The sequence below is a fragment of the Apium graveolens genome, chromosome 8, assembly GCF_009905375.1.
Source record: "Apium graveolens cultivar Ventura chromosome 8, ASM990537v1, whole genome shotgun sequence".
Classification (NCBI taxonomy): Eukaryota; Viridiplantae; Streptophyta; class Magnoliopsida; order Apiales; family Apiaceae; genus Apium; species Apium graveolens.
In genome coordinates, this window is record NC_133654.1 from 224670642 (window position 1) to 224694206 (window position 23565).

Genomic DNA, 23565 nt, shown 5'->3' on the forward strand with positions numbered 1-23565 from the left:
TTCTACCTTAATCCGGGTTGGCATCTAAAACACCAAATCCGCATTGGGGGGCAACCAGGGAGCAGAAATTTTTCAAAAAGTTCTTCTACCTTATTCCGGATTGTCATACACAACACCAGATTCAGATTGGGGGGCAACAATGGAGTATAATTTTTTTCAAAAACAGCAAAGTTCTTCTACCTTAATCTGGATCTTCCTCTCCTACACCAGACCTAGATTGGGGGGCAGCAAAGAGCATAATTTTTTCCCAAAATGGCAGCTATGTGAAGCTACTCTACTCGCTCATCCAGAGAATCTGCATAAGGGAGTGGGGGGGAAATGATATGATATAAGCAACATGGCTAGGGCCCAATCTGGATCTAAGGGATAATAGGCTCAATTAATGGTCCAAGACCCCCCTCTCCCGGTGCAATCAAGTGGAGAGAGCCAGGCTCAGGTCCAACCCAGGACCTAGGTCGTCTCCCAGCCAGGGTCCATCCCATGACCTGGATCATATGACCTGGATCACCTGCCTACCAGGGTCCAGCCCATGACCTGGATCACCTGCCTACCCGGATCCAGCCCAGAACCAGGATCACCCTGAGAGGGGTCCCGGAAAGCACATGCACACTCCACAACCTGCCAAGGAAAGGTACGTGAGCACGTGACAGTGACAGCTATCAACAACCAACATATCAGACAAACACGGCGCGTGTTAGAGTACCGTTAGGACACCCTGAAGGTGGTCTACACCTGAACACGTGTACGCAATCCACCCAAGTCAGGCGTTATCCGTCTCCAGCAACCAACGACCCTGATCTAGAGGTAACAACCCTTAAACCCTACCTTTGGGCTATTTATACCCCCAAAGATGAAGGGTTTAGGGATTAGACACATTTTCCATTACACACTCTCATATACACAACTTATACACACACAACCACCTTTGTCCTCTCTATCTCCATCTTCTCCAACCAGGCTCTTATTCTTACACCGGAGGCGCCACGGGGACAAAACCCCCCTCCGGTGTTGTTTTGCAGGCGCCCAACAACAGCTACACCTCCCTCACACCCAGAAGGTCCAGGGACGGCGTCGGAAGGAGCCGGCCCGCTCACCGGAGTTATCATGTATATAATTATATAATACACAAGTTGTGGGAGATTGTTAGAAGAAATTGATGATACAAGTATATATACTATCAGAGTTTATTATCAGTATTTGATATCAGGATTTACTGAAGGTGACGTCATCAGTATCTGTCTATCAGTATTTGATGATCAGCATTTAACGATCAATATTTAGTCACATCAGTAAATATCAAAAAAGAAAAGGGAAAGGATAATTGAAGGCGGCGAAGGACTTTATATACAGAAGCAATCATACATGGATACATATTAGGTTTCCTTATTGTAATAGAATAGTTTCCTTATTAATTGTGTAACTGTGCAATATATAAGCACGGATTAGGTTTACACTATATGTGTTACGAACTGTTATATCTTTCAGATAACCTAACCGCTCTTAAGGATAATTGTTTATCCATTGAGAGAGTATTTTTGTAACAGTTTTTATCTGATTAATATAAAAACTATTGATTATGTTAACTATTATCGATTTGTTTGCATAAACTTTTTTCACCCCATCTACGGTTGTATTACGGACCTAACATACAAAATATAAAATCAGTATACTTTGAGAAAGCGGGGGTGTTTAGGTGTCGTTTCTCAAATTGTTTGGTCTTATTTTTCTAATTTTCTCATTTTTTGAGTTAATAAATATAAAAAAAAACTACAATTATCTTATTTTCTTCTGGATATATTATCATTATTCGTAATATTCTCCTCAAATTTTTACAAAATCTTCTATTAATTTTTTTGAAATCAACTTAACATTAAAAATATTATCGTAAAACATCTACTTTCTCTTTAAACACACTTACCATCTTGAATTTCCTTTTTAATAACATTTTTTTCTCTTTTTCCTAAAATTTTCTTTAAATTTATTTTACACTTTTTAGTCTATATATAATTACAAGTATCTATACATATTTATCATCAATCGTAAAATTCTCGTAAGGTTTTTATAACATGTTCCTTTAATATTTTTGAAATTAACTTACCATTATAATATTATTTTAAAATTTGTACTTTCTTTTTAAATCAACTTATCATCTTGATATTTTCCTAATTTTTTTAATACCATTTCTCATCTTTCTCCTGAAATTAACGTACTATTTTATTTTTTTCTATTTTTATTTAATTTTTAACCAATGAAATATTTAAAAGTTCTTCACGGACTTCTTACTTCTTTCTCCTAAAAAAAGTTCTTAGTTTTTTGAATTTGTCAGGGGGCATTATCAATATTGGTGAGGGTGAGGGCCAAAATGAATCAACATCAAGCTACCTCATTCCAGAAAATTGACCCAAAATATCCCGGGAATACGGCATTTTTGTTGATCGAGAATGAAAAAAATATAGTAGGTTAAAGTTTGGCTGTTCTAATATTTTTGGTTTTGCCAAATATGCAGTATTTCATCAATTATCAAAGTCTTTGTTAGCAGTTTCTTTTTCATATATTAGAATTTTATTGTCAATATATTTTGAACTAATTATTTGTATAAAAAGTTAGCTTTCTAGTCTAGTTTTCTCTTGAGCTTTTTACTAGCAAAACCAATTTTCTTTCTGAAATCTCTAATTATTTTGTTGTTTGTATAAATGAAGAAGGCTGCTTACCAAAAGATAAAGTGGGATGTCTATTTCAAAATTCACGCCACCTAATAAAGCAAAGTTTAAATAAATTATTTGTTAAAGATTTAGAGTTCGTATGGATCTCAAAATTGGAGTGCCTTTCTTAGTCATACAACTGCAACAGCAAAAAGAGTGGTTCCCTTTTTTTATAATGTGGTAGAATCTAAGATTCCATACCATAATACTAGCTCATGTATGGTTTCATGCGTTTCTTTGAAGTATCCTATTGGTATTCATGACTTCCTTTATGATTATTACATGCGCACAAATCTTTTTTTATTAGGGTTATACGTCATAATTGAGTATTTATTTTAATAAATTTTAAAATAAGCGAAAATTGAAATTAGAACCTGAAATAATAAATACTAAGCACTTAACCACTTTATTTATCATATCACTTAAATCTAAACAAATATACATATTAATCGATATTATACATCATAAATTATTCAATTAATTTTATGCAGTGATTAACATTGTAGACATTTAAGAATGATTTGAACTAACTACTTTAATAGAACTACGGTTGTTTGGTAAATGTCAATATACGGGAACTTCAACTTTACATGAAGCAGAAAATTCAATTTTAGGTCATGTTTCACTTCCTTTATTCTTGGGAAATAAGTAGCTTGTCTTAAAAAAGTCATTTACATACTTTTATTAAAAAAATATATGTATTTTTAAAAAATAAGATGAGTTGAAATAACACTTAAATAGTTAACATTGATGTAATTTCAACCAAATGCACGAACATACTTAGCACAGTTTGTTAGAAGTTGTCTCGCATTTTGTATGAGAGGAACAAATTTTTGAAATATAAGCGGGTAGGTAATTTTATTAGCATGAGATTTTTTGGGAATAACCCAAAATCAAATTCGTGCGGACTCGATCCAAAACGGACGATATTATACTAATATGGAGTTAGACTTGCTCAGCAAGTTCAACAAGTAGTATCAGAACTTCAGGTTATAATGATCCGGAACAATCTCTGACAGACTCCCATAATGTACCTAGGAAGCGGCAGTCAGGTTACCCCGTGATTGGCTTAAAGGGGAGACAGGCAACTTTCCACTATGGGCTTAGGGGGAGCAGATAGCCAGATGAACTTCTAGTATGGGTCACGGGGAGTCATATCACACAATCCAGAGGCATATCTGAGTGTCGAGTCGGATGTGTAAAGAGGGAGATTGTTGGGAGTTATCCAACATCGTTTGTGGGAGAGGTGGATTGCAAGAATATAAGCAGTCAGATAACTCCATTAGTATGTGGCCTTTTGGGAAGTGCCCAAAATCAAATCTGTGCGGACTTGGCCCAAAACGGATAATATCATATTAATGTGGAGTTAGGTCTGTTTAGTAAAGTCCATCAAGTGGCATTAAAACTTCATGTTGAAACGGTCCAGAACAATCTCAACGGGCTTCCAGGATGGACTCAGGAAGTGGCAGATGGAACTACCCCAACATGTGCTCAAAGAAAATGCAGGTGAACCTTCCAGTATGGGTCAAAGGGGAGGCAGATAGCGAGATGGATTTTCATTATGGATAAAGGGGGAGCCAGATCACACAATCAAGAGGCATATTTGGCAGGTGTCGAGCCTAATGTGTGAATGGGAGATTGTTAGGAGTTGTCCCAAATTATTTGTGGGAGAGGAAGTTTGCTAAGTATATAAGCAGCCAGTTAACTCCGTTAGTATGAGGCTTTTTCTGAGTGACCCAAAACCAAATATTTGCAGACTCGGCCAAATGCGGAAAATATCATACTAATGTGGAGTTAGACCTGCTTGGCAAGCCCAACAAGTGGTATCAGATCCAGGTATAACAGTCCATAACAATCTCAGTGGGCTCCCAGATGGACCGTTAAAATAACTGAATTATTTTCCTATTTAGAGAGGTGATGGGTTCAAGTACGTACGGGGTGGGTTAAATCACCATACTCAATCATCACTAACATAATAATCCTCCACCGAATAAATAAATACATCTTTAATAAAATGCGAGATGGCACCGGGAGGTGACGTCGAGTTACGTTATCTTATAAATAATATATCAAATTCTTGTACAGTTTATATAAGATAAAAAATATGATCCTATTACATTTTTGTAAAGTTATTTTTTAATAATAGAATTATATTTTATTGTGTCAAATTGAAGACAAATAAATATAAATTAGAGATAATCATCTTTTATTATTAGATTTCAATCTCATTTTTTTAAAAATTCAATTAAACATATTAGATTGCACCCTCAATTATAAAACTTCTAAAATATAAACTTATGGGATGAAAAAGGCAAACAATGATGAATGTACAAATGAAAAATAAAACGTTGGTGAAATTAATAACGCGTACGACTGTGAACAAGTTTACAAGATATTATAAAATTTTACACCTTTAAGTTAAAATCTGGGGCTTCAAATGTCATTTTGTTAGGCACTACTCCCTGATAGTTAATTCTTCAGGTTATACCTTCTCATAAGTATACTGAATTAAACTATATTTGCCAGTTGTTGGTCCTCTGCTTGAACACATACATACTCTTCTACTCTTCTACGTCATTGGATATCTACCATCTTAGGCATTATCAAACACTAGCTTAAATCCCGTGCGATGCACGGATTCCCATTAATATATTTTTTTATCCTGTTATATTATATTTTTAAAATTACTTATATAAATATATAATAATAATAATAATAATAATAATAATAATAAATTTATAAAAAATAATATGATAATGTGTGGTCGTTGTTTAGTAAGATAAATATATTATATCTAGTAGTTTAACTTACCGGATATATACCACTATTTATTTATTTATTTTTTAATAATAGGATAAGTAGTGATTGTAATTTAGTAGGATAAGTAGACTATGTGTGTAGTAGTTTAATAATTTAGTAGTTTAGCGGATATATAACACTATTTATTTATTTTTTTAATAACCAAAATTAGGGAATAACCATTGAACCAAATTATACCCCGTTCCAGTTATTATAGTATAGTATAGATTTGCAAAATGATCACTGAGCATCAAACTTTGTACATAGTAAAAAGAGTATATCAAATTGTTATGACTCATTCAGATGTAATATTTTTGCGAGTACCTACACATGTTAAATAAGATAAATGAGGTCATGTAAATATTATTCTACTGGATAAAGTTTTTTGATTGTTATTGAGTTCTCTTATTATGATCCATAAGAACACATGTAATTATTAAAAATCTAAGTACACATTTTGTTTAACGCTCAAAACTTTTTTGAGAAGAAAATCATTTCATTTATATTCAAGTATTTTACCAAGCAATAGGAACGACGATAGTTCCTGTAATTTTCTTTGCATATCACGATCATGTTTTTTTGGTGCAATTATATATTTTTTAATTGTTCGTTAATATAATTAAGAGCATGATCATTTCAAAATATGGTGTTGCGATTCCTTTCAGTTATAAGAAAAAACTAGCATAATAACCCATGCGAGGCACGACTCATTTTCTAGATTTTTTTTTGTACACCATACAATTATATTAGTAAAATTCTTGATCGTTTTCTTATTGATTAATATTGTTTAACGTCTAAAAGATATCAAATACAAGTTGATTATCAATCAATGTATATGATTTTCATGTAAAATATTAATAACGTACATAACATTTTTAATATATCTCATTAATCATAATACATATTTTCTTGTTTGTGTCGTGTAATTTGTATTTACTAAATGAATACAAGCAGGATAGTCACTGTACGTGTAAAAGGAAAAGATTGAAGTTAATCCATCAAATATTGTCAATATGTTAATAAAAAGAAACTAAAAATTAACATATATGTATATTACATAGTCGAGTAAATTTTTTGAGTTTCGGTCAAATAAACCCGGAGTAATGAGATATTTTATTACTAAAGTCATTACTAATTTACAATTACCTTGCTTAATTTAAAAGGATTAGTAATACATAATTAAAGTGACCAAGATCTGCAATCGTAATAATCAACAAAGTAGAATTTACACTTTAATTAATATAAATTTATTTTATTAATAAAAATATTATTTTTTTAATTTAACGTTTATATTGATTTAATATCATTGCTAATTTCTTAATTCATTAACTAAAGTTGAACTCGCCAGTGTACTTAGTTTTTAATCATCTTTATTATACAAAGTTAATTTTATAAGATGTCAGATAACTGTCAATTCATAAATTAAAATTGACATAATCTATTTAGTTTTTAACACATTGAAAAAAAACTTAAATTTAATTGATCATTCTTATTTTCAGAACATCAAAGACTTTTGTTAAAATCTTCTTGTATATATATCAATAACTCTGAAATATTTCATTATAATTTAATCTTTTAATATTGGTAAAGATAAAGTCACATATGTATGTATGTAAATTATTATTTATTATATTTTCGAGTAAATTATGTTGGTCTCGTTAATTTATATGCTAGATATCTTGGCCATGTATATATCTAATTGTTATTTAGTAAATTACTCAAATAACATGTATGTATTATTATTCAAAAATTATAATTATATAATAAATAAATTATAATTATTTATATATCGTAGTCGTAGTGGCATTGACAATCAAACAATATCTATTTTTACTCAACAGAGCATTAGTCATGGATGTGGTTTAAAAATAATTCATATATCGTAAAGATTAATTACTGATATTCAGAAGTTTTTTTCAAGAATCTAAAGATAAATTTGTACTAATATAATCTCTTAAAGTATTTTGAAATTTCTTTCATTTATGATTATAATATTTCTTTTTATATTAATTTGATAACATTGTATATTATTTTTCTAAAATTAAATATTTTCAATTTGATGATTTTTTTTAAATATTAGTTGAACTTGTTAATCCTTTCAAAATATCAACTAATATTGATTATTTATTTATTTAGATAGCATAACATGGATTAAATCAAATAGTACAATACATTATAGTTTTAACCTTTTTTCAAATAATTCAAAATAGCTGTACAATATTTTTCAACACTAAATATTTTTTTTTGTAAATTTATATATATATGAGTTAAGTTCTACTGAGTCATTGTTTTTAGTTGAGTACGGGAGTCCATATATGTTCTGCAAGTAAAATAGTATAAAAATTTTTGTAAAGCGTATTATAATGTGAATCATGTTCTACACTATTTTAATAAATATCTTGCAAATCTCATAAATTTGACAAGTTGAACATTGCAGAACATATGATTTTATAGATAATGATCAATTTGAAGAACATAAGTATTCACATTATAGAACACATAGATATTCAACTTGTTAAACATTCATTATATAACACCATAACACACGTTTATATTATGTATGTTAGGTCACACACACTGTAGAAGGGGGTTGAATACACTGTTTAGTACAATCAAATCGAATTAAAGAACATAGGTAACAGAAAACAGACTTTATTCAATATAATAAACTCTGTTACAATATGGAACTGTCCTCTCTCAGTGATGAACAAATATCACGAGAGCTGCTATGGTTACAATTAATATTATTCTCGATAATGATAACACGTATAGTGTAAACCCTATGTTTGTGTTTATATACTACACAGTTACAAGATAATCTCTAATTGATATGGAATATAATTCTGCTTCCTAAAATATATCAATCAGTTATCTTTTCTTCCAAGTATTCTATTCTTCATAGAATTCTTTCTTCATGCATATCTCTTCTTGCGTTTGTCTTGATCTTCTTTCCTTTCAATCAGCCGCCTTCCTTATCTGAAAGTCCCCTTAAGTCCTGATATTATCTCCTGATAAATATCTCCTGATAACTTAAGTTCTGACAACTTAAGTTCTAACTTCAGTATAAGTGCTGATTTCCAGTTAAGTACTGATTTGTCCTGTTTAAGTAAGATCTGAAAACTAAACACAAATCATATTAGACATGACATTATCAAATATATCTAACAATGTAGTTTATTATTTTAGTTTTTAAATTATTAGAAACATAAAACCTGAACCATTAGATTGGATTGTAATATAAATTAGGATTTTGGACTCCAGAAATCCAAAAAAAATAGGGACTTTATGTATATGATTAGTTATAATAACCATATCAAATTGAATAATATAAAATTTAAGATTTGTCTCACAAATATTTGAATATAAATATATCTTGAATTAAATAATACAATAAATAAACTATTTTTTTATGAAAAAGCATAAAACGTCTTACCATTTTTCAAATAACATGTTAATGAAAATTATTAATTTTACTTTATACTTGTAGTTTAATTTTTTTCTAAAGAGAATGAAAAAATAGGAATTTAGGAGCACCTTTTTATAAATTCACCATTATTGAATAATATTTTAAACCTAATTTTTTTAATGTGAAACATTAATAAATAAATCGATTTAGTATATCTTCGTAATTTTAACAGAGCTTGTGACATCACATGTCAAATTTTGAATATATTTAAATATTGGGTCAAGTTCCATATGTAACAATGTAAAACCAGTTAGTTAGTAATTTTGATACATGATGTCAATTGACTTGATCGTATAAATACCTCAAAACTATTTAATTTTTATTGTTATAAGATATTATAAAATTTATCGTTATTGGTAAGATATTCTCGTCGAACTCGTAATTTAAATTTATTAAACCTAGATAATGATGATGTATTTTCGCCTGGGTCATGTAGTCAAATTTCGAGTATTTTTTCAAAATAAGTAAAATTCTGATTTTGAAACTAGTAATTTTGATATATATTATCAATTGACTTGATTCTATAAAGACCTCAAAGATATTAATTTTTACCAACATAAGATATAACAAAACTTTTCTTTGTTAGTAATATTTTTTAGTCGAAATCGTAATTTAAATTAAACCTAGGCCGTTACGTGATATTTACGGGTAGGTCATTTAGTCAAATTTCGAGTATTTTTTGAAAAATGAGTCAATTCTACTTTTGAATTCGAAATAAATCAAAATACGCTAATTATAACTTATCTAACTATGTAGTACACATATATATTATTTATATAAGTATATCTCTTTTCAACATATAAAAAAATAATTATATGTACAATTTATTTTTTATTAAAAAATATATATTAAAAATGTATGAGACATGATTTTCAAATTAAAAATTATTTAATAAATAAGAGAATGATCCGTTTATTTACTATGCTTAACTTTATATCACAAATTCAATTGTTCAAAACTGACTGTACAAATATTTTAGTAATCATGTTTAAAGTTAAATAAATTGTCGCTATTTACGACACTCACATATTATGTGTATGATAAAAAACTTAAGTGACAGTGTGGTGTAGCGATAAGATGACGTACTTGTGAAGGTAAAGACGCAGGTTCAATTCCTCTCAACCTGACTCTATAAGCAATGCGAGGCACGAGCATGTTCTAAAATATTACAATATAACCAACCTTATTTTGCTCTGTGTCGTATTCGAAAAAAGTTTCTAATGGTAGTTATATTATTGTCGACTTGCCTCTTTATATTTGATACCGTATAATAAAAAAATTATGTTGTATTGGTGGTAATTTTGTGTAAGACATTTGCATAGTGTCGTGTATATGTGACTATATGCTATCGACGTGACAAAATATATTTTGAACTGCAAAATACATTTTTTGTATTATATTGATAAGAATTTCATGTAATATTACACGTACATTATGATGCATCATGTATATGTGATTATATTATTGTCTATTTTATAATGAAGTATTTGATGTTTAAAGTATGTCATAAAAATTCGTATTAAATGTTAAACAATTTAAAAATATTATATTTTGCAAGTGTACCCTAAAATTATTTAGTGATGATTTCTCTTAAACCATAATTAATTTAATACATGTTACTAAAAAAATGATGTAATTTTTATATTAATAATTATTTCATATATCTAATTCTTAATTAAATTTATCACATTTTAAATTTTTATATCATTGAAAATAACTTATGTATACATATATGTGTAAGTGTGTGTAGTCATTAATTACAAAATAATTCATACGCTTTAATGAAGATTAGCTATTAATGGATATTAAATACGAAATAATAAATAGGACAAGGGTTAAAATAGTAATTTCTCATTGAATAAATTAAACACCCAACCCCCATTTGCTCTATTATATATATAATAGATTTAAAGTACAGAGGTAAATTAGTCATTTAAATGAGAGTTTTTAATGTTATGAATATTGTAACCATGTTCTCTTATTATATATTGAAGAGATACGGTGCATCTATATATATTTTTTGTTGTCCAATAATAGTAAATTACAAAGGTGATTATTTATATTTTATGTTTTTAAAATGTCAGATAATAAATGCGCGTAGCGGGTAAAAGTCCTTAGTTTATTATAATAAAATAATAAACTGGTGTGTGGGTAATTAGTCACCATGGGTCCTCACAGTAACGTATGAACGGCGAATTACCAAGTCAAGGAAAATGAAATATAATAAAATACAAAAAGTAAAAAAATGTAGTGGTGCTTAGGTCGATTAATCCAAAGATAAAATTGATTGGAAATGACATATTCACACCCACTGGTGCTATGCAGGAAGAATGAGTGGCCCAAATTGCTATCATGAACATTATTAAAATATAAAATTTAGGCAGGCCACAATTTTCCATTGACCTTGGGCACAATTGCTAGACTAAATGTGACAAGGCTGATGCAGATGTGTAGAAATAAACAACATAACATATTATGTATACATCTAATATCTTAACCAATTGGCTTAAATGTTGGTGTACAATTACAACATATATATCTGGAATACACCACCTACGCCGGAACATGGGTTTCACTAGTGCCATTTTTTGATGTGCCCTCTTCGTTTCACCTGAATAATTACGTGAGATTTACTTCGGTATATGATAGAAAATATTGTTTTTCAAACTATTTTTTTTATTTTCAAGAGGAAATTAAAACTGAAACGATAAAACTGCCCCGACAACCGACATACACAATCAAAATCCAAAAAAATTAATGCAAGGGTAGTTAGGTCTTTTCACAATTTTTTTTTATATAAAAAAAGTAATTCTAAAAATAACAAATACTTATATGATTTTCGAACATGATTGAATTTAAAGATAAATGGATCGTTTAATTTAATGAAAGAAACACCGTGCAAAAAACTCAAATTTGTGGTTATACGAGTACGAGATAAAAATAAAAATATAAAAAAAATCTAAAGTAATAAAATTGAGAAATCTAAGTTTTGTTAGAGTATCTCCGCATCACACTATTTTGGAATGAAATCTACATCAAAATGATTTTTGATGAAAAAATTACACTTTTTGATATTCATCTCCAACTCACGTACACTAAATCTCACACAATTTTTATACTATATAGGTTATTTTATTACTAGAGTACAAAATAAAGTAAAAAAGTAATAAAGTTATTAGTATACAAAATGAATAATTTTGTTTTAGGCAAGGAAAACAAGGATAATGTTGGTATTAACAAAAATTATAAAAATTTGTCGTGTCACCAAATTTGGTGTAATTTTTGATACAAAAGCAAAATAGTGTAAGATTTAGAGTTGGGTTTGAGAAAATTTTTACACTAAAATGGTGTTAATGTACAAATTTGAAGTTGGGTTAAGCATCTCCGACTCATTACATTATTTTGGTGTAATTTTTTCACCAGGATAGAGTAAAAAGTACACTATTTTCAAATTTAACTCCAACCCACCAACACTAAATTTTACATCAATCTTGTACTATAAATGTTATTTTATTACTAAAATACAAAAGTAAAGTAAAAAGTAATAAAATGGTGGGAAACAAATGAAACAATTTTTGTAGTAAAGGATAACATAGAATATAAAAAAATTCTAAAAATTTAGTGTGACATCAGATTTAGTATAAATTTTGGTGAAAGTAATAATATGGTGGGAAACAAATGAAACAATTTTTGTAGTAAAGGATAACATAGAATATAAAAAAATTCTAAAAATTTAGTGTGACATCAGATTTAGTATAAATTTTGGTGTTACACCAAAATGGTGATTTTTAGAATTAGGTTTGAGAGGAATTTTATCCCAAAATAAAAAGATATTTTTAGAGCCGGTTCGGATATGATACATTGATACTAAGTATACAAAAGACAAGCCTGACACTTCATAGACTACCTGAAAGTTTGATGCAAAATATGATTGAGGCCCATCTGCAGAGGCCTCTATCTTTTGGGCCTACGTAGCTTCTAAACTAGGTTTGTAACTAACTGCAGAGTACCCATTATTTTTCTGCCAGAACAGAGTACCCAAATTTAGTTAAACCATTATGTCATTCTTTTTTTTTTCTTTGCTTATGTCTTCCTTTTTCAAAGAATGAATTAAATGAATATAAGAGATATTATGTATTTTATGATATGATGTAAATTATTAGAAAAAACTTTTCATACTACATTGCAATTTTGTTCAACAGTACTCTGTTTAGCTTAAAATTATGTGCACATAACATTATTTGAAGATTTGAAGCTTTGAGCACATATGCATGTTTCAGCCACTCAATTATTTAGTACAGGGAAAACATCAGTTTTCTGAAATTCCTATGATCAAACACTCGATTCGAATGAGGAGCCTGATTGCATAATATCATCGAGATTCAATGTGCTTTTGGTCGCTCTGGTGATCATGAACTTAAAACTTTGAACATCAAGGAGACAAGTTAGTTGGTAACGTAGCAGCAGGCGAAGCAGCAATCCTATAATTAACTCTGCAATGAAGACATAAAACACGATAACATAGTGCGCCCATCACAGCTCCAATGGTTGGTGCTAAAATATAAATCCATATATCATCGAAGTTCCATGATATTATAGCAGGTGCCAGTGATCTGGCTGGATTCATTGATGCTCCTGATACAGGCCTAGTAAACATTTTTAAAGTACAAAATAAAATTAGCGAAAATTTATATAAGAAAAGAATTATCAAGTGATCACTGATCTTGTCAAAAACTATCAAGCGGCTACTCGATCTCCACGAACACTCGTTTTGGCCACTAAAATCAAAATATATATATATATATAGGTTCTATGGAGTCCCCTATTTCTTTGGAGTCCATATATGTTCTGCAAGTCTTAAATTGTTGCAAAACGTATTATTTTTAGAATGATATTCTACAAATATCACAATTTTATTGAAAATCTTGCAGATTGCATAGATTTTACAAGTAGAACGTTGCAAAATATATTATTCTACAAAACATGTTTAGTTTGCAAAATATAAATGTTCATGTTGCAAAACATACATATTCTACTTGTAAATATATGAGATTTGCATGATTTTATTGAAGTAATGATATTTGTAAAACATATTTTACAAGATAACACGTTTTAGAAGATATTTTATTTGAAAAATATAGATGGACTCCGATGACTCCAATTAAAAGGTGGACTACATAGAACTTTACTCATACTTATATGTAGGGAGTTGCTCAAATGAGAACCCCAATTAAAATGAGATATGAGATCTAATCTCAGCCACGCAATTTTTAAATTTCGATTAATCATGTCCACACAATATCTTAGTAATTTTATTTTCTTCAAGTCACCCCCACCCACTGTCCCCGCACTCTCCCGACGTCCCTTCACCACCCACCTGCCGCCGATGTGCTGCTAAGCCCCGCCCAGCCCCGCCATCAACAACCACTCTCTCTCTCTCCGTTTTGATCGCCTTACTGCTTTTATTTCTCTCTATGTCTTCTTCTCTTTCAACCTCCATCTCATCGACAACGGAAACATGGCCTCAGATTTGCTCGCTACTTGTTCAAATTTTCAACGTAATTCCGACTGGTCGTTTTTGTCATGGTTTCAACCTTCGCCGCATAATCAATCAATGGAGTAACACTATTATCCAAGTTGTGACGGTTGTGTGTAATGATGGTGTCTGTATATTGCCGGAAATGGTGACCGAAGGTGATTTTCATTTTATAGTAGTTATTTATTTATATTTAGATCCGGTGATTTTTTAAGACGGTGGTGATTTGTAATGGGCAGGACTTGGTAACAAAAAATGTATTATTATCGGAATTGAAAACTGAATGTAATTGTGTTGATTTTATTGTGGTGGTTATGTTTTTAATTTGGTAATTCATACTTAAATCTAATGAATTTTGATATGATGACATCGCTCAGAGTTGATAAACAGAGCTAGTGGCCTGATCTGGTGGATATAAATAGTGGATTGATATGGTGATTTATGATTTTCTGGTGGTGATTTATGGTTTGTGGTGGTGATGATGACATGGTGGATTTGATTGTGGTGTTTATAGTTAAATATAGTGATTTTTGTTATAATGGTGGCGATTGGAGTTGATGAATTGAGCTGGTGGTGGATCTGGTGGGTATAGGCAGTGGCCCGTTGTGGTGATTTGTTTATTCCTGAGGTGATTTTTTCGGTTGCGGTGATTTTTCATTTTCCGGTGGTGATTTTTGATTTAATGGTGGTGATTTTATATTTGCCGGTGGTGATTTTCTGGTGGTCGCCGGAGGTGGTGGTGGTCGTGGCCAGAAATGGTGGTTGCTGGTTGTTGGAGGTGGTGGTGGGTGATAAGTAGAAATAAGAAGATGGAAGAGATGATGGTTGGAGAAGATGATGAGATTTAAAATGAATGTTCTAGATCAAAAATAGATTTAAATTTTTATGGTTGAGATTAAATCTCATATCTCACCAAAAAAAGTTCTCAATGGAGTAAGACCCTATATATATATATAGGGGAATGATCAAATACAAACTAAAATTAAAATAGAAATTTAGAACTAATCTAAGTGATTAGATCTAGCTAATCTAATGGTCCCCCTAAATCACACCACCCAACTACCCTACAAGGCTGCACCTCCCAAACCCAATTTCAGCTTTTCTCCTCCGTTTTTAATTTGATATTTCCCGTCAAACCGTAATTTTTTTTTAAAATTCGATTTCACTGTATTTTTCTACATCTCTCAACGATCGATTTGCATAGCATATGTGTTATATTTCGAATTAATTTAAAAAAAAATTATTTGATTTCTATTTTATATTCTCAAATGGTTTTTATTGAAGTAGCCACCTATATATATATATCACTCTGTTAATCTTTAAAAAAAATTAACTGAAAATTAATGGTATTCTAATTAGCAAATGATGAGCGAGCCAGGTCGATTTCAAAAAATAACTTTTTTCTTCTCTATTATTAATTATTCTAACAAAACTTATCATCGGTTCATTAAATTTTTGGTCAATTTTTTTTGAAGATTTATCACAACAATATATAGTGATTATAGTGGCCAAAACGAGTCTCCATTGAGATCGGGTAGCCACTTTGATAATTTTTGATAAAAATAGTGCGCACTTTGATATAAAACCCGTAAAGTAAAGATATAGTTAGGCACGTAATACATACCCTGTGATCAACACTCCAAGTCCAATGGCTACTCCAGCAACAATTCCAGCTACTGGTCCAACCTAAACGGAAACGAGTAATTAGTAAGTATCTGAAATTTATTCTTAAACATGTCGTTGTATGATAGTATTATTAAGTTAGCAATAAGAGGAATGTTTACATACTGTTTGAGATTCATTGATTATTGCACAGGTTACAAACAAGATTATGAAGGTCACGATGAGCTCCACGAAGAATGCTGAAACATATCCTTGGATTGGTCTTGTCATCATTAGTTCTGCTTTTATGCCATAAACCAACTTTCCCACGAACGCAGCCGCCACAGAACCAACTATTTGTGCCACTATGTAAAGTGGAACCTTGAAAAAACATTAGACATTGTAATGCGAATCAGTTAACAGCTTTTAACTAGTTATCTTGTGTCTAATATATGTTGTTCTCAGCTTCTCTGATGGCACTTATGAAAACATCTTACCCTCTGCAGATCCTAATCTAGAGGGATACACCGGCTGTGTTTGATTCAGTTTAATGTAACTAGTTATCGCAAGTTGTAGGAGAATGATAACTACATACCTTGGACCATGGGAAGGGACCTGAAGCAGCAAAAGCAATTGTAACAGCAGGGTTAATATGAGCTCCAGAAATGGCTCCTATAGAGAAAACCACTACAGTTACTGTCAAAGCTGCTGTGACTGCATATTCCAGTAGTCCTACTTGGCCATGCATTATTTGCGTAATCGCAACGATACCACATATACAGAAAACTAAAATGAAACTCCCTAACGCCTCTGCTACAATCTGCATGCCAAAAGGATCATATATTTGAAACACAAGCAATTCTTAACAATAAATTTGTATAATTAGAGTAATTTCATAGTTCTTTTCTGTATAGCCTACTTACTATACGAGCGAGAGTTGGATCTATCCCAAAAGGTAAGGTGCAAGAAAAAAAGGCATTTCTCTTTAAAACTCTATCTGTATCTCTCAAACTTGAATTACACCCACTTTCTTGATCATACTTAGATTCTCCGCTGGATGATGCATCGTTTGAAAGATTAGGACATGTATTATCATTATCTACTAACTGTTTCGTCATCAAAATTCGTGGAGGTGAAATGAGAGGATAATGTTTAACAACTGACTTGGGCATTTGAAAGCAGATACATGACTAGAAGAGAAACAGATGAGAAGAAGATTAGGCATGTACATAACATGTCCGCAGTATTATCCAGAGAAATATATAGAAAAATTCGGAGGGTGAATGTGAAATTGGAAATCAGTTTGTTGTTAAATCCACGAATGTGGGTATAAGCAAGTGAGACGTTTCAGGCAAATTGTTGGTAAAACACGATACTTGCGTTGCTTCTTAAAAGAATACTGGCTCATGCTTCTTTGGTGTTGAGTTATAAGTAGATAATCGGTTGATCACTTTCATCATATGTGTTATTAACATATATACCATGGCGGCATTACAAGATCATCAATACGATACCTACGAAATCAATAAGATGTGCACAAGTTCTGAATTCAGTTGAGTAACATGTCTGTCCAAGCAATTCAGTAACTACCGGTAATTAGTAAAGTACTATTCAACTCACAACTTACTCATCTAAAAATTTAACATGTCATAGGAAGACCCTAAATTAATCATATATTATTCAACAAATATAAACTCAGCCATATTTAATTTTCTATAAAATATGCTACATACATATTTTTGTATGACTCATAGTTTAACTAGAATAGTCTATTATTTACATGGAAAGGTACGGGGTAGCAAGCCTTGCACACATTAAACTTAAGCTTTTGCCTAGCTGGCACATGCTCTGTTTTGGTACAGAAGCGATCGCAACTGAAAATCTGAAATATCAAACTCCAAAAGTTGTCTTAAACTTGATGCCTTCCTACCACAATGGAAGTTGAAGAATGAAGTTCTCCATCTACAAATCCGAAACACAAAAATCCTTGTTTACCCGAACCATGGAGTATCCACCATAAATCCTCCGGTACACATCCCTGCTACGTAACACTAGATCGATTGTTGGGACGGATGGACCAGTATACGCAGGTTTAATGTTCCTAGTACTTAACATGCCCGAACGGTGTCATAGATGGAACTCTCGGCATCTTCAGTTCTTTTGTATATGTAAGTTTGAACATTGTGGATAATTACACAGTGCTGATCTTGGTTCCTTCATATCCCGCTGGGGCATTAATTTCCAACTAATTTGGATTTGTACTTGCAGTTTTTTCATTAATTTCAACAGACTTACCTCTGATGAAGAACTCGGAGGAAATCCCGTCTTGCACGGCGAACCTTGCGTTACTCCCCAGATTAATGAGAAGCGGAGTTTAAGTAAGAGGTGCAGTTGAAGAATCAAACTCTCCTAAATATATGATGTCATTTGCTAAGTTAAATTCAAGCACATGCCAAGCTTTCTTTTCGACCTCGATGTCAAAAAAATTGTGAAAATTTTAAAAATATAATTTATTTACAAAATTTGATCAGTGTTCTCTGAAATATAATTCGTGAATCCGCTCATGTGTAGGCATAGATAATTTGTCCTCGGTATATCTAAAATATATAAAAGAATAAACAGGAAATGAAAAGAGGATAACTTACTCCTTCGACATTCGAAACCCAGGTAAAGGTTGTACACAACAATGTAGTGATATAGTAGAATGCACAGGGTTCCCCTGCAAGTTAGAAAACAATATACTCATCGATAACAAGGATTGTAAGGAAGGTTGTACTCAGGGACAGAAACAAGATTTTAAAATGAGGATTGGGGTGGGCTTGACTAGTCTTTCCATATAATTATTGTTCTCCACCGAGTGTTCTTTTTGCTTCTTTTCTTCGTATATTTGGTCTTTAATTTAATAACTATTCATAGCTAATACTTGGGCCGCGGGCTTAAAGACTTAAATACATACTAGGCTGTCAAAAGTTAATAAATGTATAACTACTATATTCTGTTTGGAAAATCATCCAGGGCTTAAACCCCGGCGCTTCTGTCCCTTTTTTACTAGACTTCTACATACACTGATACACATTATTTAGGCATTAATTATTTTTTTTGCCAAGAAGGAAAATGATATTATTAATAAATCAAGTCATTCATCAATATATCGATGAACCCCGAGTAATTATCACTCACCCGCCAAGTACGATCAACTACAGAACATGTAGACTTAGCTAAGTAATTGGCCACCTTATTCGCAGACCGTTTAACAAAATTCATCCTAACATTCCTTTCCTTTAACTCCTGTAGGAGTTTGTTGCACTCATCAATGATCCGTCCAAAGTAAGAGAGGAGTACACCAGAGCCCCTCAATGCTTGAATTACGACGAGGAAATCCGTCTCCAACAACACGTCCCTGTACTGTACTGCTGTCCCTTTATCCAGCTCAGTGCCTCACGCACGCTCATGGCTTCTGCACTATCTGGAGCTGCCTGACCCAAACGACACCTCGATTTAGCATGAAGCAGTTCACCCTTGGAATTTCTCGCAACCAGGGAATAGTTGTAACAGTTTGAACCTTCGAAAATTGCAGCATCATAATTAACTTTAACCGTATTCTCCATTGGTAGAGTCCAATACTCAGAATCATCCGCATAGTCAAATGACTAAGAAAGTTATCGAATGTTTTGTCTTGAGCTTGATGCCACTGGTTAAAGGCCACTCTTGCTGATACCACAACTTTTACTACATCTATACCTCGCTGATTCCAAACCAACTCGTTTCTGCATTTCCATAAGGACCAACACAACATTGTTGCCTCTTGCGACCAACACAACATTGTTGCCTCTTGCCTCTGCTTTGTGTCCCGACTGTCGAAAGTACCTGACAACCAATCCAAGAACGACTCCTGTGTACCACCATATGTAATACCCCTTAATTTATACCAACATTCTTTAGCAAAAGAACAAGTCAATTGTGCATGTGCTATTGTTTCTGGTTCCAACTGACATTGCAGACACATAGCATCTATGTTAACATGTTTAGTCTGAATCTGGACTTTAGTAGGAAAACACCCCATTGCAGCACGCCAAATCAAATGTGTAACCTTAGGAGGAAGTTTTAAAGCCCACAGTCTTTTCCAACAACGATCACCAGTACTGACTACTGAAAGATTCTTCTGCTCTTGCAACAACACATAAGCAGACTTGATCGAGTAATCACCAAGTCTTTCTCTTCTCCAGTACCAAACATCCCGTTCATTCTGATTTAAGGGGATCGAAAGAATTAAATTAACATCCCTTTCCTCAAACATATTGTAAATCACTTCTTCATCCCATCTATTTTCCCCTACTACTAATAAAGATGACACAGTCATACCTTTCAGCGCTGCATTCCTAGTGATTATGAAGGATTAATTTGCATCGGGTAACCAAGGATCATTTAAAACATTAATGGACTCACCAGACCCCACTCTACAAATAGCTCCAGCTTTAATAACATTCTGAGCTTCCAACACACTTCTCCACACAAAGCTTGGACTACCACCAATTTTAGCAGCCATGAAAGTACTATGAGGGTAATAACGAGATTTATAAACTCTCGCCACTAGTCTATCTAGTTTCGTCAACAATCTCCACCCTTGTTTGCCCAACAATGCAACATTAAAGTCATGCAAATGCCTAAACCCAAGGCACCCTGCTGCTTTAGGTTGACACATACGCTCCCACGCCATCCAATGAGTACTTCTGTTCTTTTTAGCAGACGTTCGCCACCAAAACTTACACATCGTTTTCTCTATTTCTCTACACATTTCCAGTGGTAACAGAAAAACAGACATAGCATAATTCGGGATCGTTTGAGCCACTGTTTTTAAAAGGATTTCTTTCTCACCTTTCGTTAACCACTTCCCAACCCAACTTTGAACCCTTCCCAGAACTCGATCCTTCAAGTAGCCTAACATAGCCAATTTCTTCTTACCAATGAAGCTAGGAAGACCCAAATAGTGACTTATTTCATCTGCCTCTGCAAAACGCAAAGTCTCACAGATATCCTGCTTGCACTGAGTACTCACATTACGACTGGAAAATACACTAGACTTGTGTTGATTGACCTTCTGACCAGAAGCTTTTTCGAAACTTTGTAACAGATTCACAACTCTAGAAGCCTCACCAGTGGATGCTTTGCAAAAAATATAAGAATCGTCAGCAAAAGCATATATGAAATAGCTGGTGCACCTCTAGCAACTCGAATTCTGCCAAGTAATCCATTTTGCTCATATCTTCTCATAATTGCTGAAAATCCCTCCGTGCAAATTAGAAACAAATAAGAGGATAAAGGATCTCCTTGACGGGGTCCTCTACTAGGCACAATATCTCCAAATTCCCGTCCAGCATGGTATATTCTATATCTAACATAAGTAACACACTGCATAAGCAAATTCACCACGTTATCATTGAACCCCAGTTTACTCATTACATCATGAAGGTACCCCCATTCGACCCTGTCATAGGCCTTGCTCATGTCGAGCTTTAAGGCCATCCAACCTTGCTTTCCTGATGTCTTCCTCTTCATATAGTGCATCACTTCATGAGCGATCATAATGTCATGCGTGATCAACCGTCCAGGAATGAAAGCACTCCATGTTTCTGAAATAAGTAGACCAATCACTTCATTCAACCTGTTTGCAATTACTTTAGAAACCACTTTATAAACCATATTACACAAAGAAATTGGTCTTAAATCTAACAACAATAATGGATTTGACTTCTTTGGAACGAGCACAATATTCGTGTCAGTCATTCTTCCTTCGAACACTCCTGTATCAAAGAACTGCTGAACCAATCTCGTAATATCACTCCCAACAATGGCCCAGTGCTTTTGATAAAATCCAGGACGCATCCCATCCGTACCTGGGGATTTGTCTGGATGCATATAAAAGAGAGATTATTTGACTTCCTGTTGCTCGACTAGTTTCAACATCTGAGCATTATGCTCCTCTGTGACTGAGCTATGCATGTAATTCACTATGCTTTCCCACTCCGTTTCTGAGGCTTTGAATAAGTTATCGAAGTATGCAGTCATGAGGTCTTCTAACCCTGTGTCTCATCCCACACTATTTCCTGCATCATCGTTTAGAACTCTGATTTAATTTGATTTCCTTCTCGCCTTAGCACTAGCATGGAAGAATTTGCTATTTTGATCCCCTTCCTTCAACCATAATTGCTTGACCTTTGCTTCCAGAAAACTTCTTGTTGAGTCAACACCTCAGTCAGCCTTTTACTTTCTTTCGGGAATCTCTTAATCGAGAAATCATCTCTACGTCCTTTAGTTGCCTTCAAAACTTTATTTCTGTAATCTATTCTCTTCTTGAAATTTCCAGTTATCTCTTTACCCCAACTTGCTAATGAGTCTGAGCACGTGTTAATTTTATCCCGAAACGTACCTGATTGAGCTTTGTACCATGCCTCTTCTACAATCTTCTTACACATCGGCTCACGTAAACACGCGTTCTAAAATCGAAACCTTTTTATTCTCATAACGATCTTTTCTGTCCTTGGTTCGAGGAGAATAGGACAGTGATCTGATGTTGTCACTTCGATGTTAGTAAGCTTTGCATCCTGAAAAATCTCCACCCATTCTTTAGACACCAAGGCTCTGTCTAACCTTATTTCAACCCATTTATCCTTACCTCGTCCCCTTTCCCAAGTATATGGATAACCCTGCATGTCCATATCAACTAACTGACAATCATCCAACACATTCTGAAAACCTTCGATCAACCATGACGGGTATAAACGCCCCCCCTCTTATCCACTTGACCTAAAACGTTGTTCATATCTCCTATAAGACACCAAGGAAGATTGTTGTCCATTGCTAACTGTCTAATGAGGTCCCATGTTGATCTTTTTCTAGTCCTGTTGGGCTCACCATAGAGTCCTGTAAGGCGAAAGCTTCTCCAGCCATGAATACTCACCACTGCATCTATATGATTTATATTATATTTGTAACCTCATTCTTTAATTTCCACATCATAGCTAATCCACCCCCCTGTCCTTGACAATCCACTTCCAGCATGCCTTTGAACCCTAATTGCTTCTGAACACCTTCCACTCTATCTTTCTTACATAACGTCTCGCACAAGAAAATAATACTGGGTTTCTTTTGGAAAACAAGTTCCTTTAGGAATTGAACAGCCCATGGGGTCCCAAGCCCATGGAAATTCCAACTCAAAACACTCATAACGCTAGGCGTGCCCGATCCTCGGAACCCGCCCCATTTACGTTTTTTTAGCCCGCCTTCAGATTCTTGATCCATATTCTCCCATTCCTCTCCCTCCGAATCCACATCTAATTCTGTATTTGGGCCTATGACTCGAGTTTTTTCTCCTTTTTTTATTTTCCAAAATCGTAATATTTCTTTTTCCCGCCTTTCCGCTCTTATCTCCACTTATTTGCACATTCAAATTTGAAGTAACT

At 32.9% G+C, this 23565-nt stretch overlaps 2 protein-coding genes across 3 annotated transcripts; both read right to left on the reverse strand.

Moving 5' to 3' along the window:
- Positions 1 to 13102: 13102 nt before the first annotated feature.
- LOC141676941 (putative aquaporin NIP7-1) lies at positions 13103 to 17446 on the reverse strand. Of its 2 annotated transcripts, none has more exons than XM_074482654.1 (5): positions 17029 to 17446; positions 16701 to 16925; positions 16292 to 16486; positions 16128 to 16189; positions 13103 to 13460 (listed from the first exon to the last, which is right to left on the reverse strand). In XM_074482654.1, the coding sequence occupies exons 1-5, from the start codon at positions 17275 to 17277 to the stop codon at positions 13400 to 13402; spliced, it is 792 nt and encodes a 263-aa protein (XP_074338755.1). In that variant the 5' UTR covers positions 17278 to 17446; the 3' UTR covers positions 13103 to 13399. The 2 variants fall into 2 exon arrangements, with proteins under 2 accessions (XP_074338755.1, XP_074338754.1); XM_074482653.1 differs by having other exon boundaries at positions 13103 to 13613; positions 17029 to 17440.
- A 2024-nt stretch (positions 17447 to 19470) lies between these two features.
- LOC141680379 (uncharacterized) lies at positions 19471 to 20465 on the reverse strand. Its single transcript, XM_074486623.1, has 2 exons — positions 19847 to 20465; positions 19471 to 19667 (listed from the first exon to the last, which is right to left on the reverse strand). The coding sequence occupies exons 1-2, from the start codon at positions 20463 to 20465 to the stop codon at positions 19471 to 19473; spliced, it is 816 nt and encodes a 271-aa protein (XP_074342724.1).
- Between the last annotated feature and the right edge of the window lie 3100 nt (positions 20466 to 23565).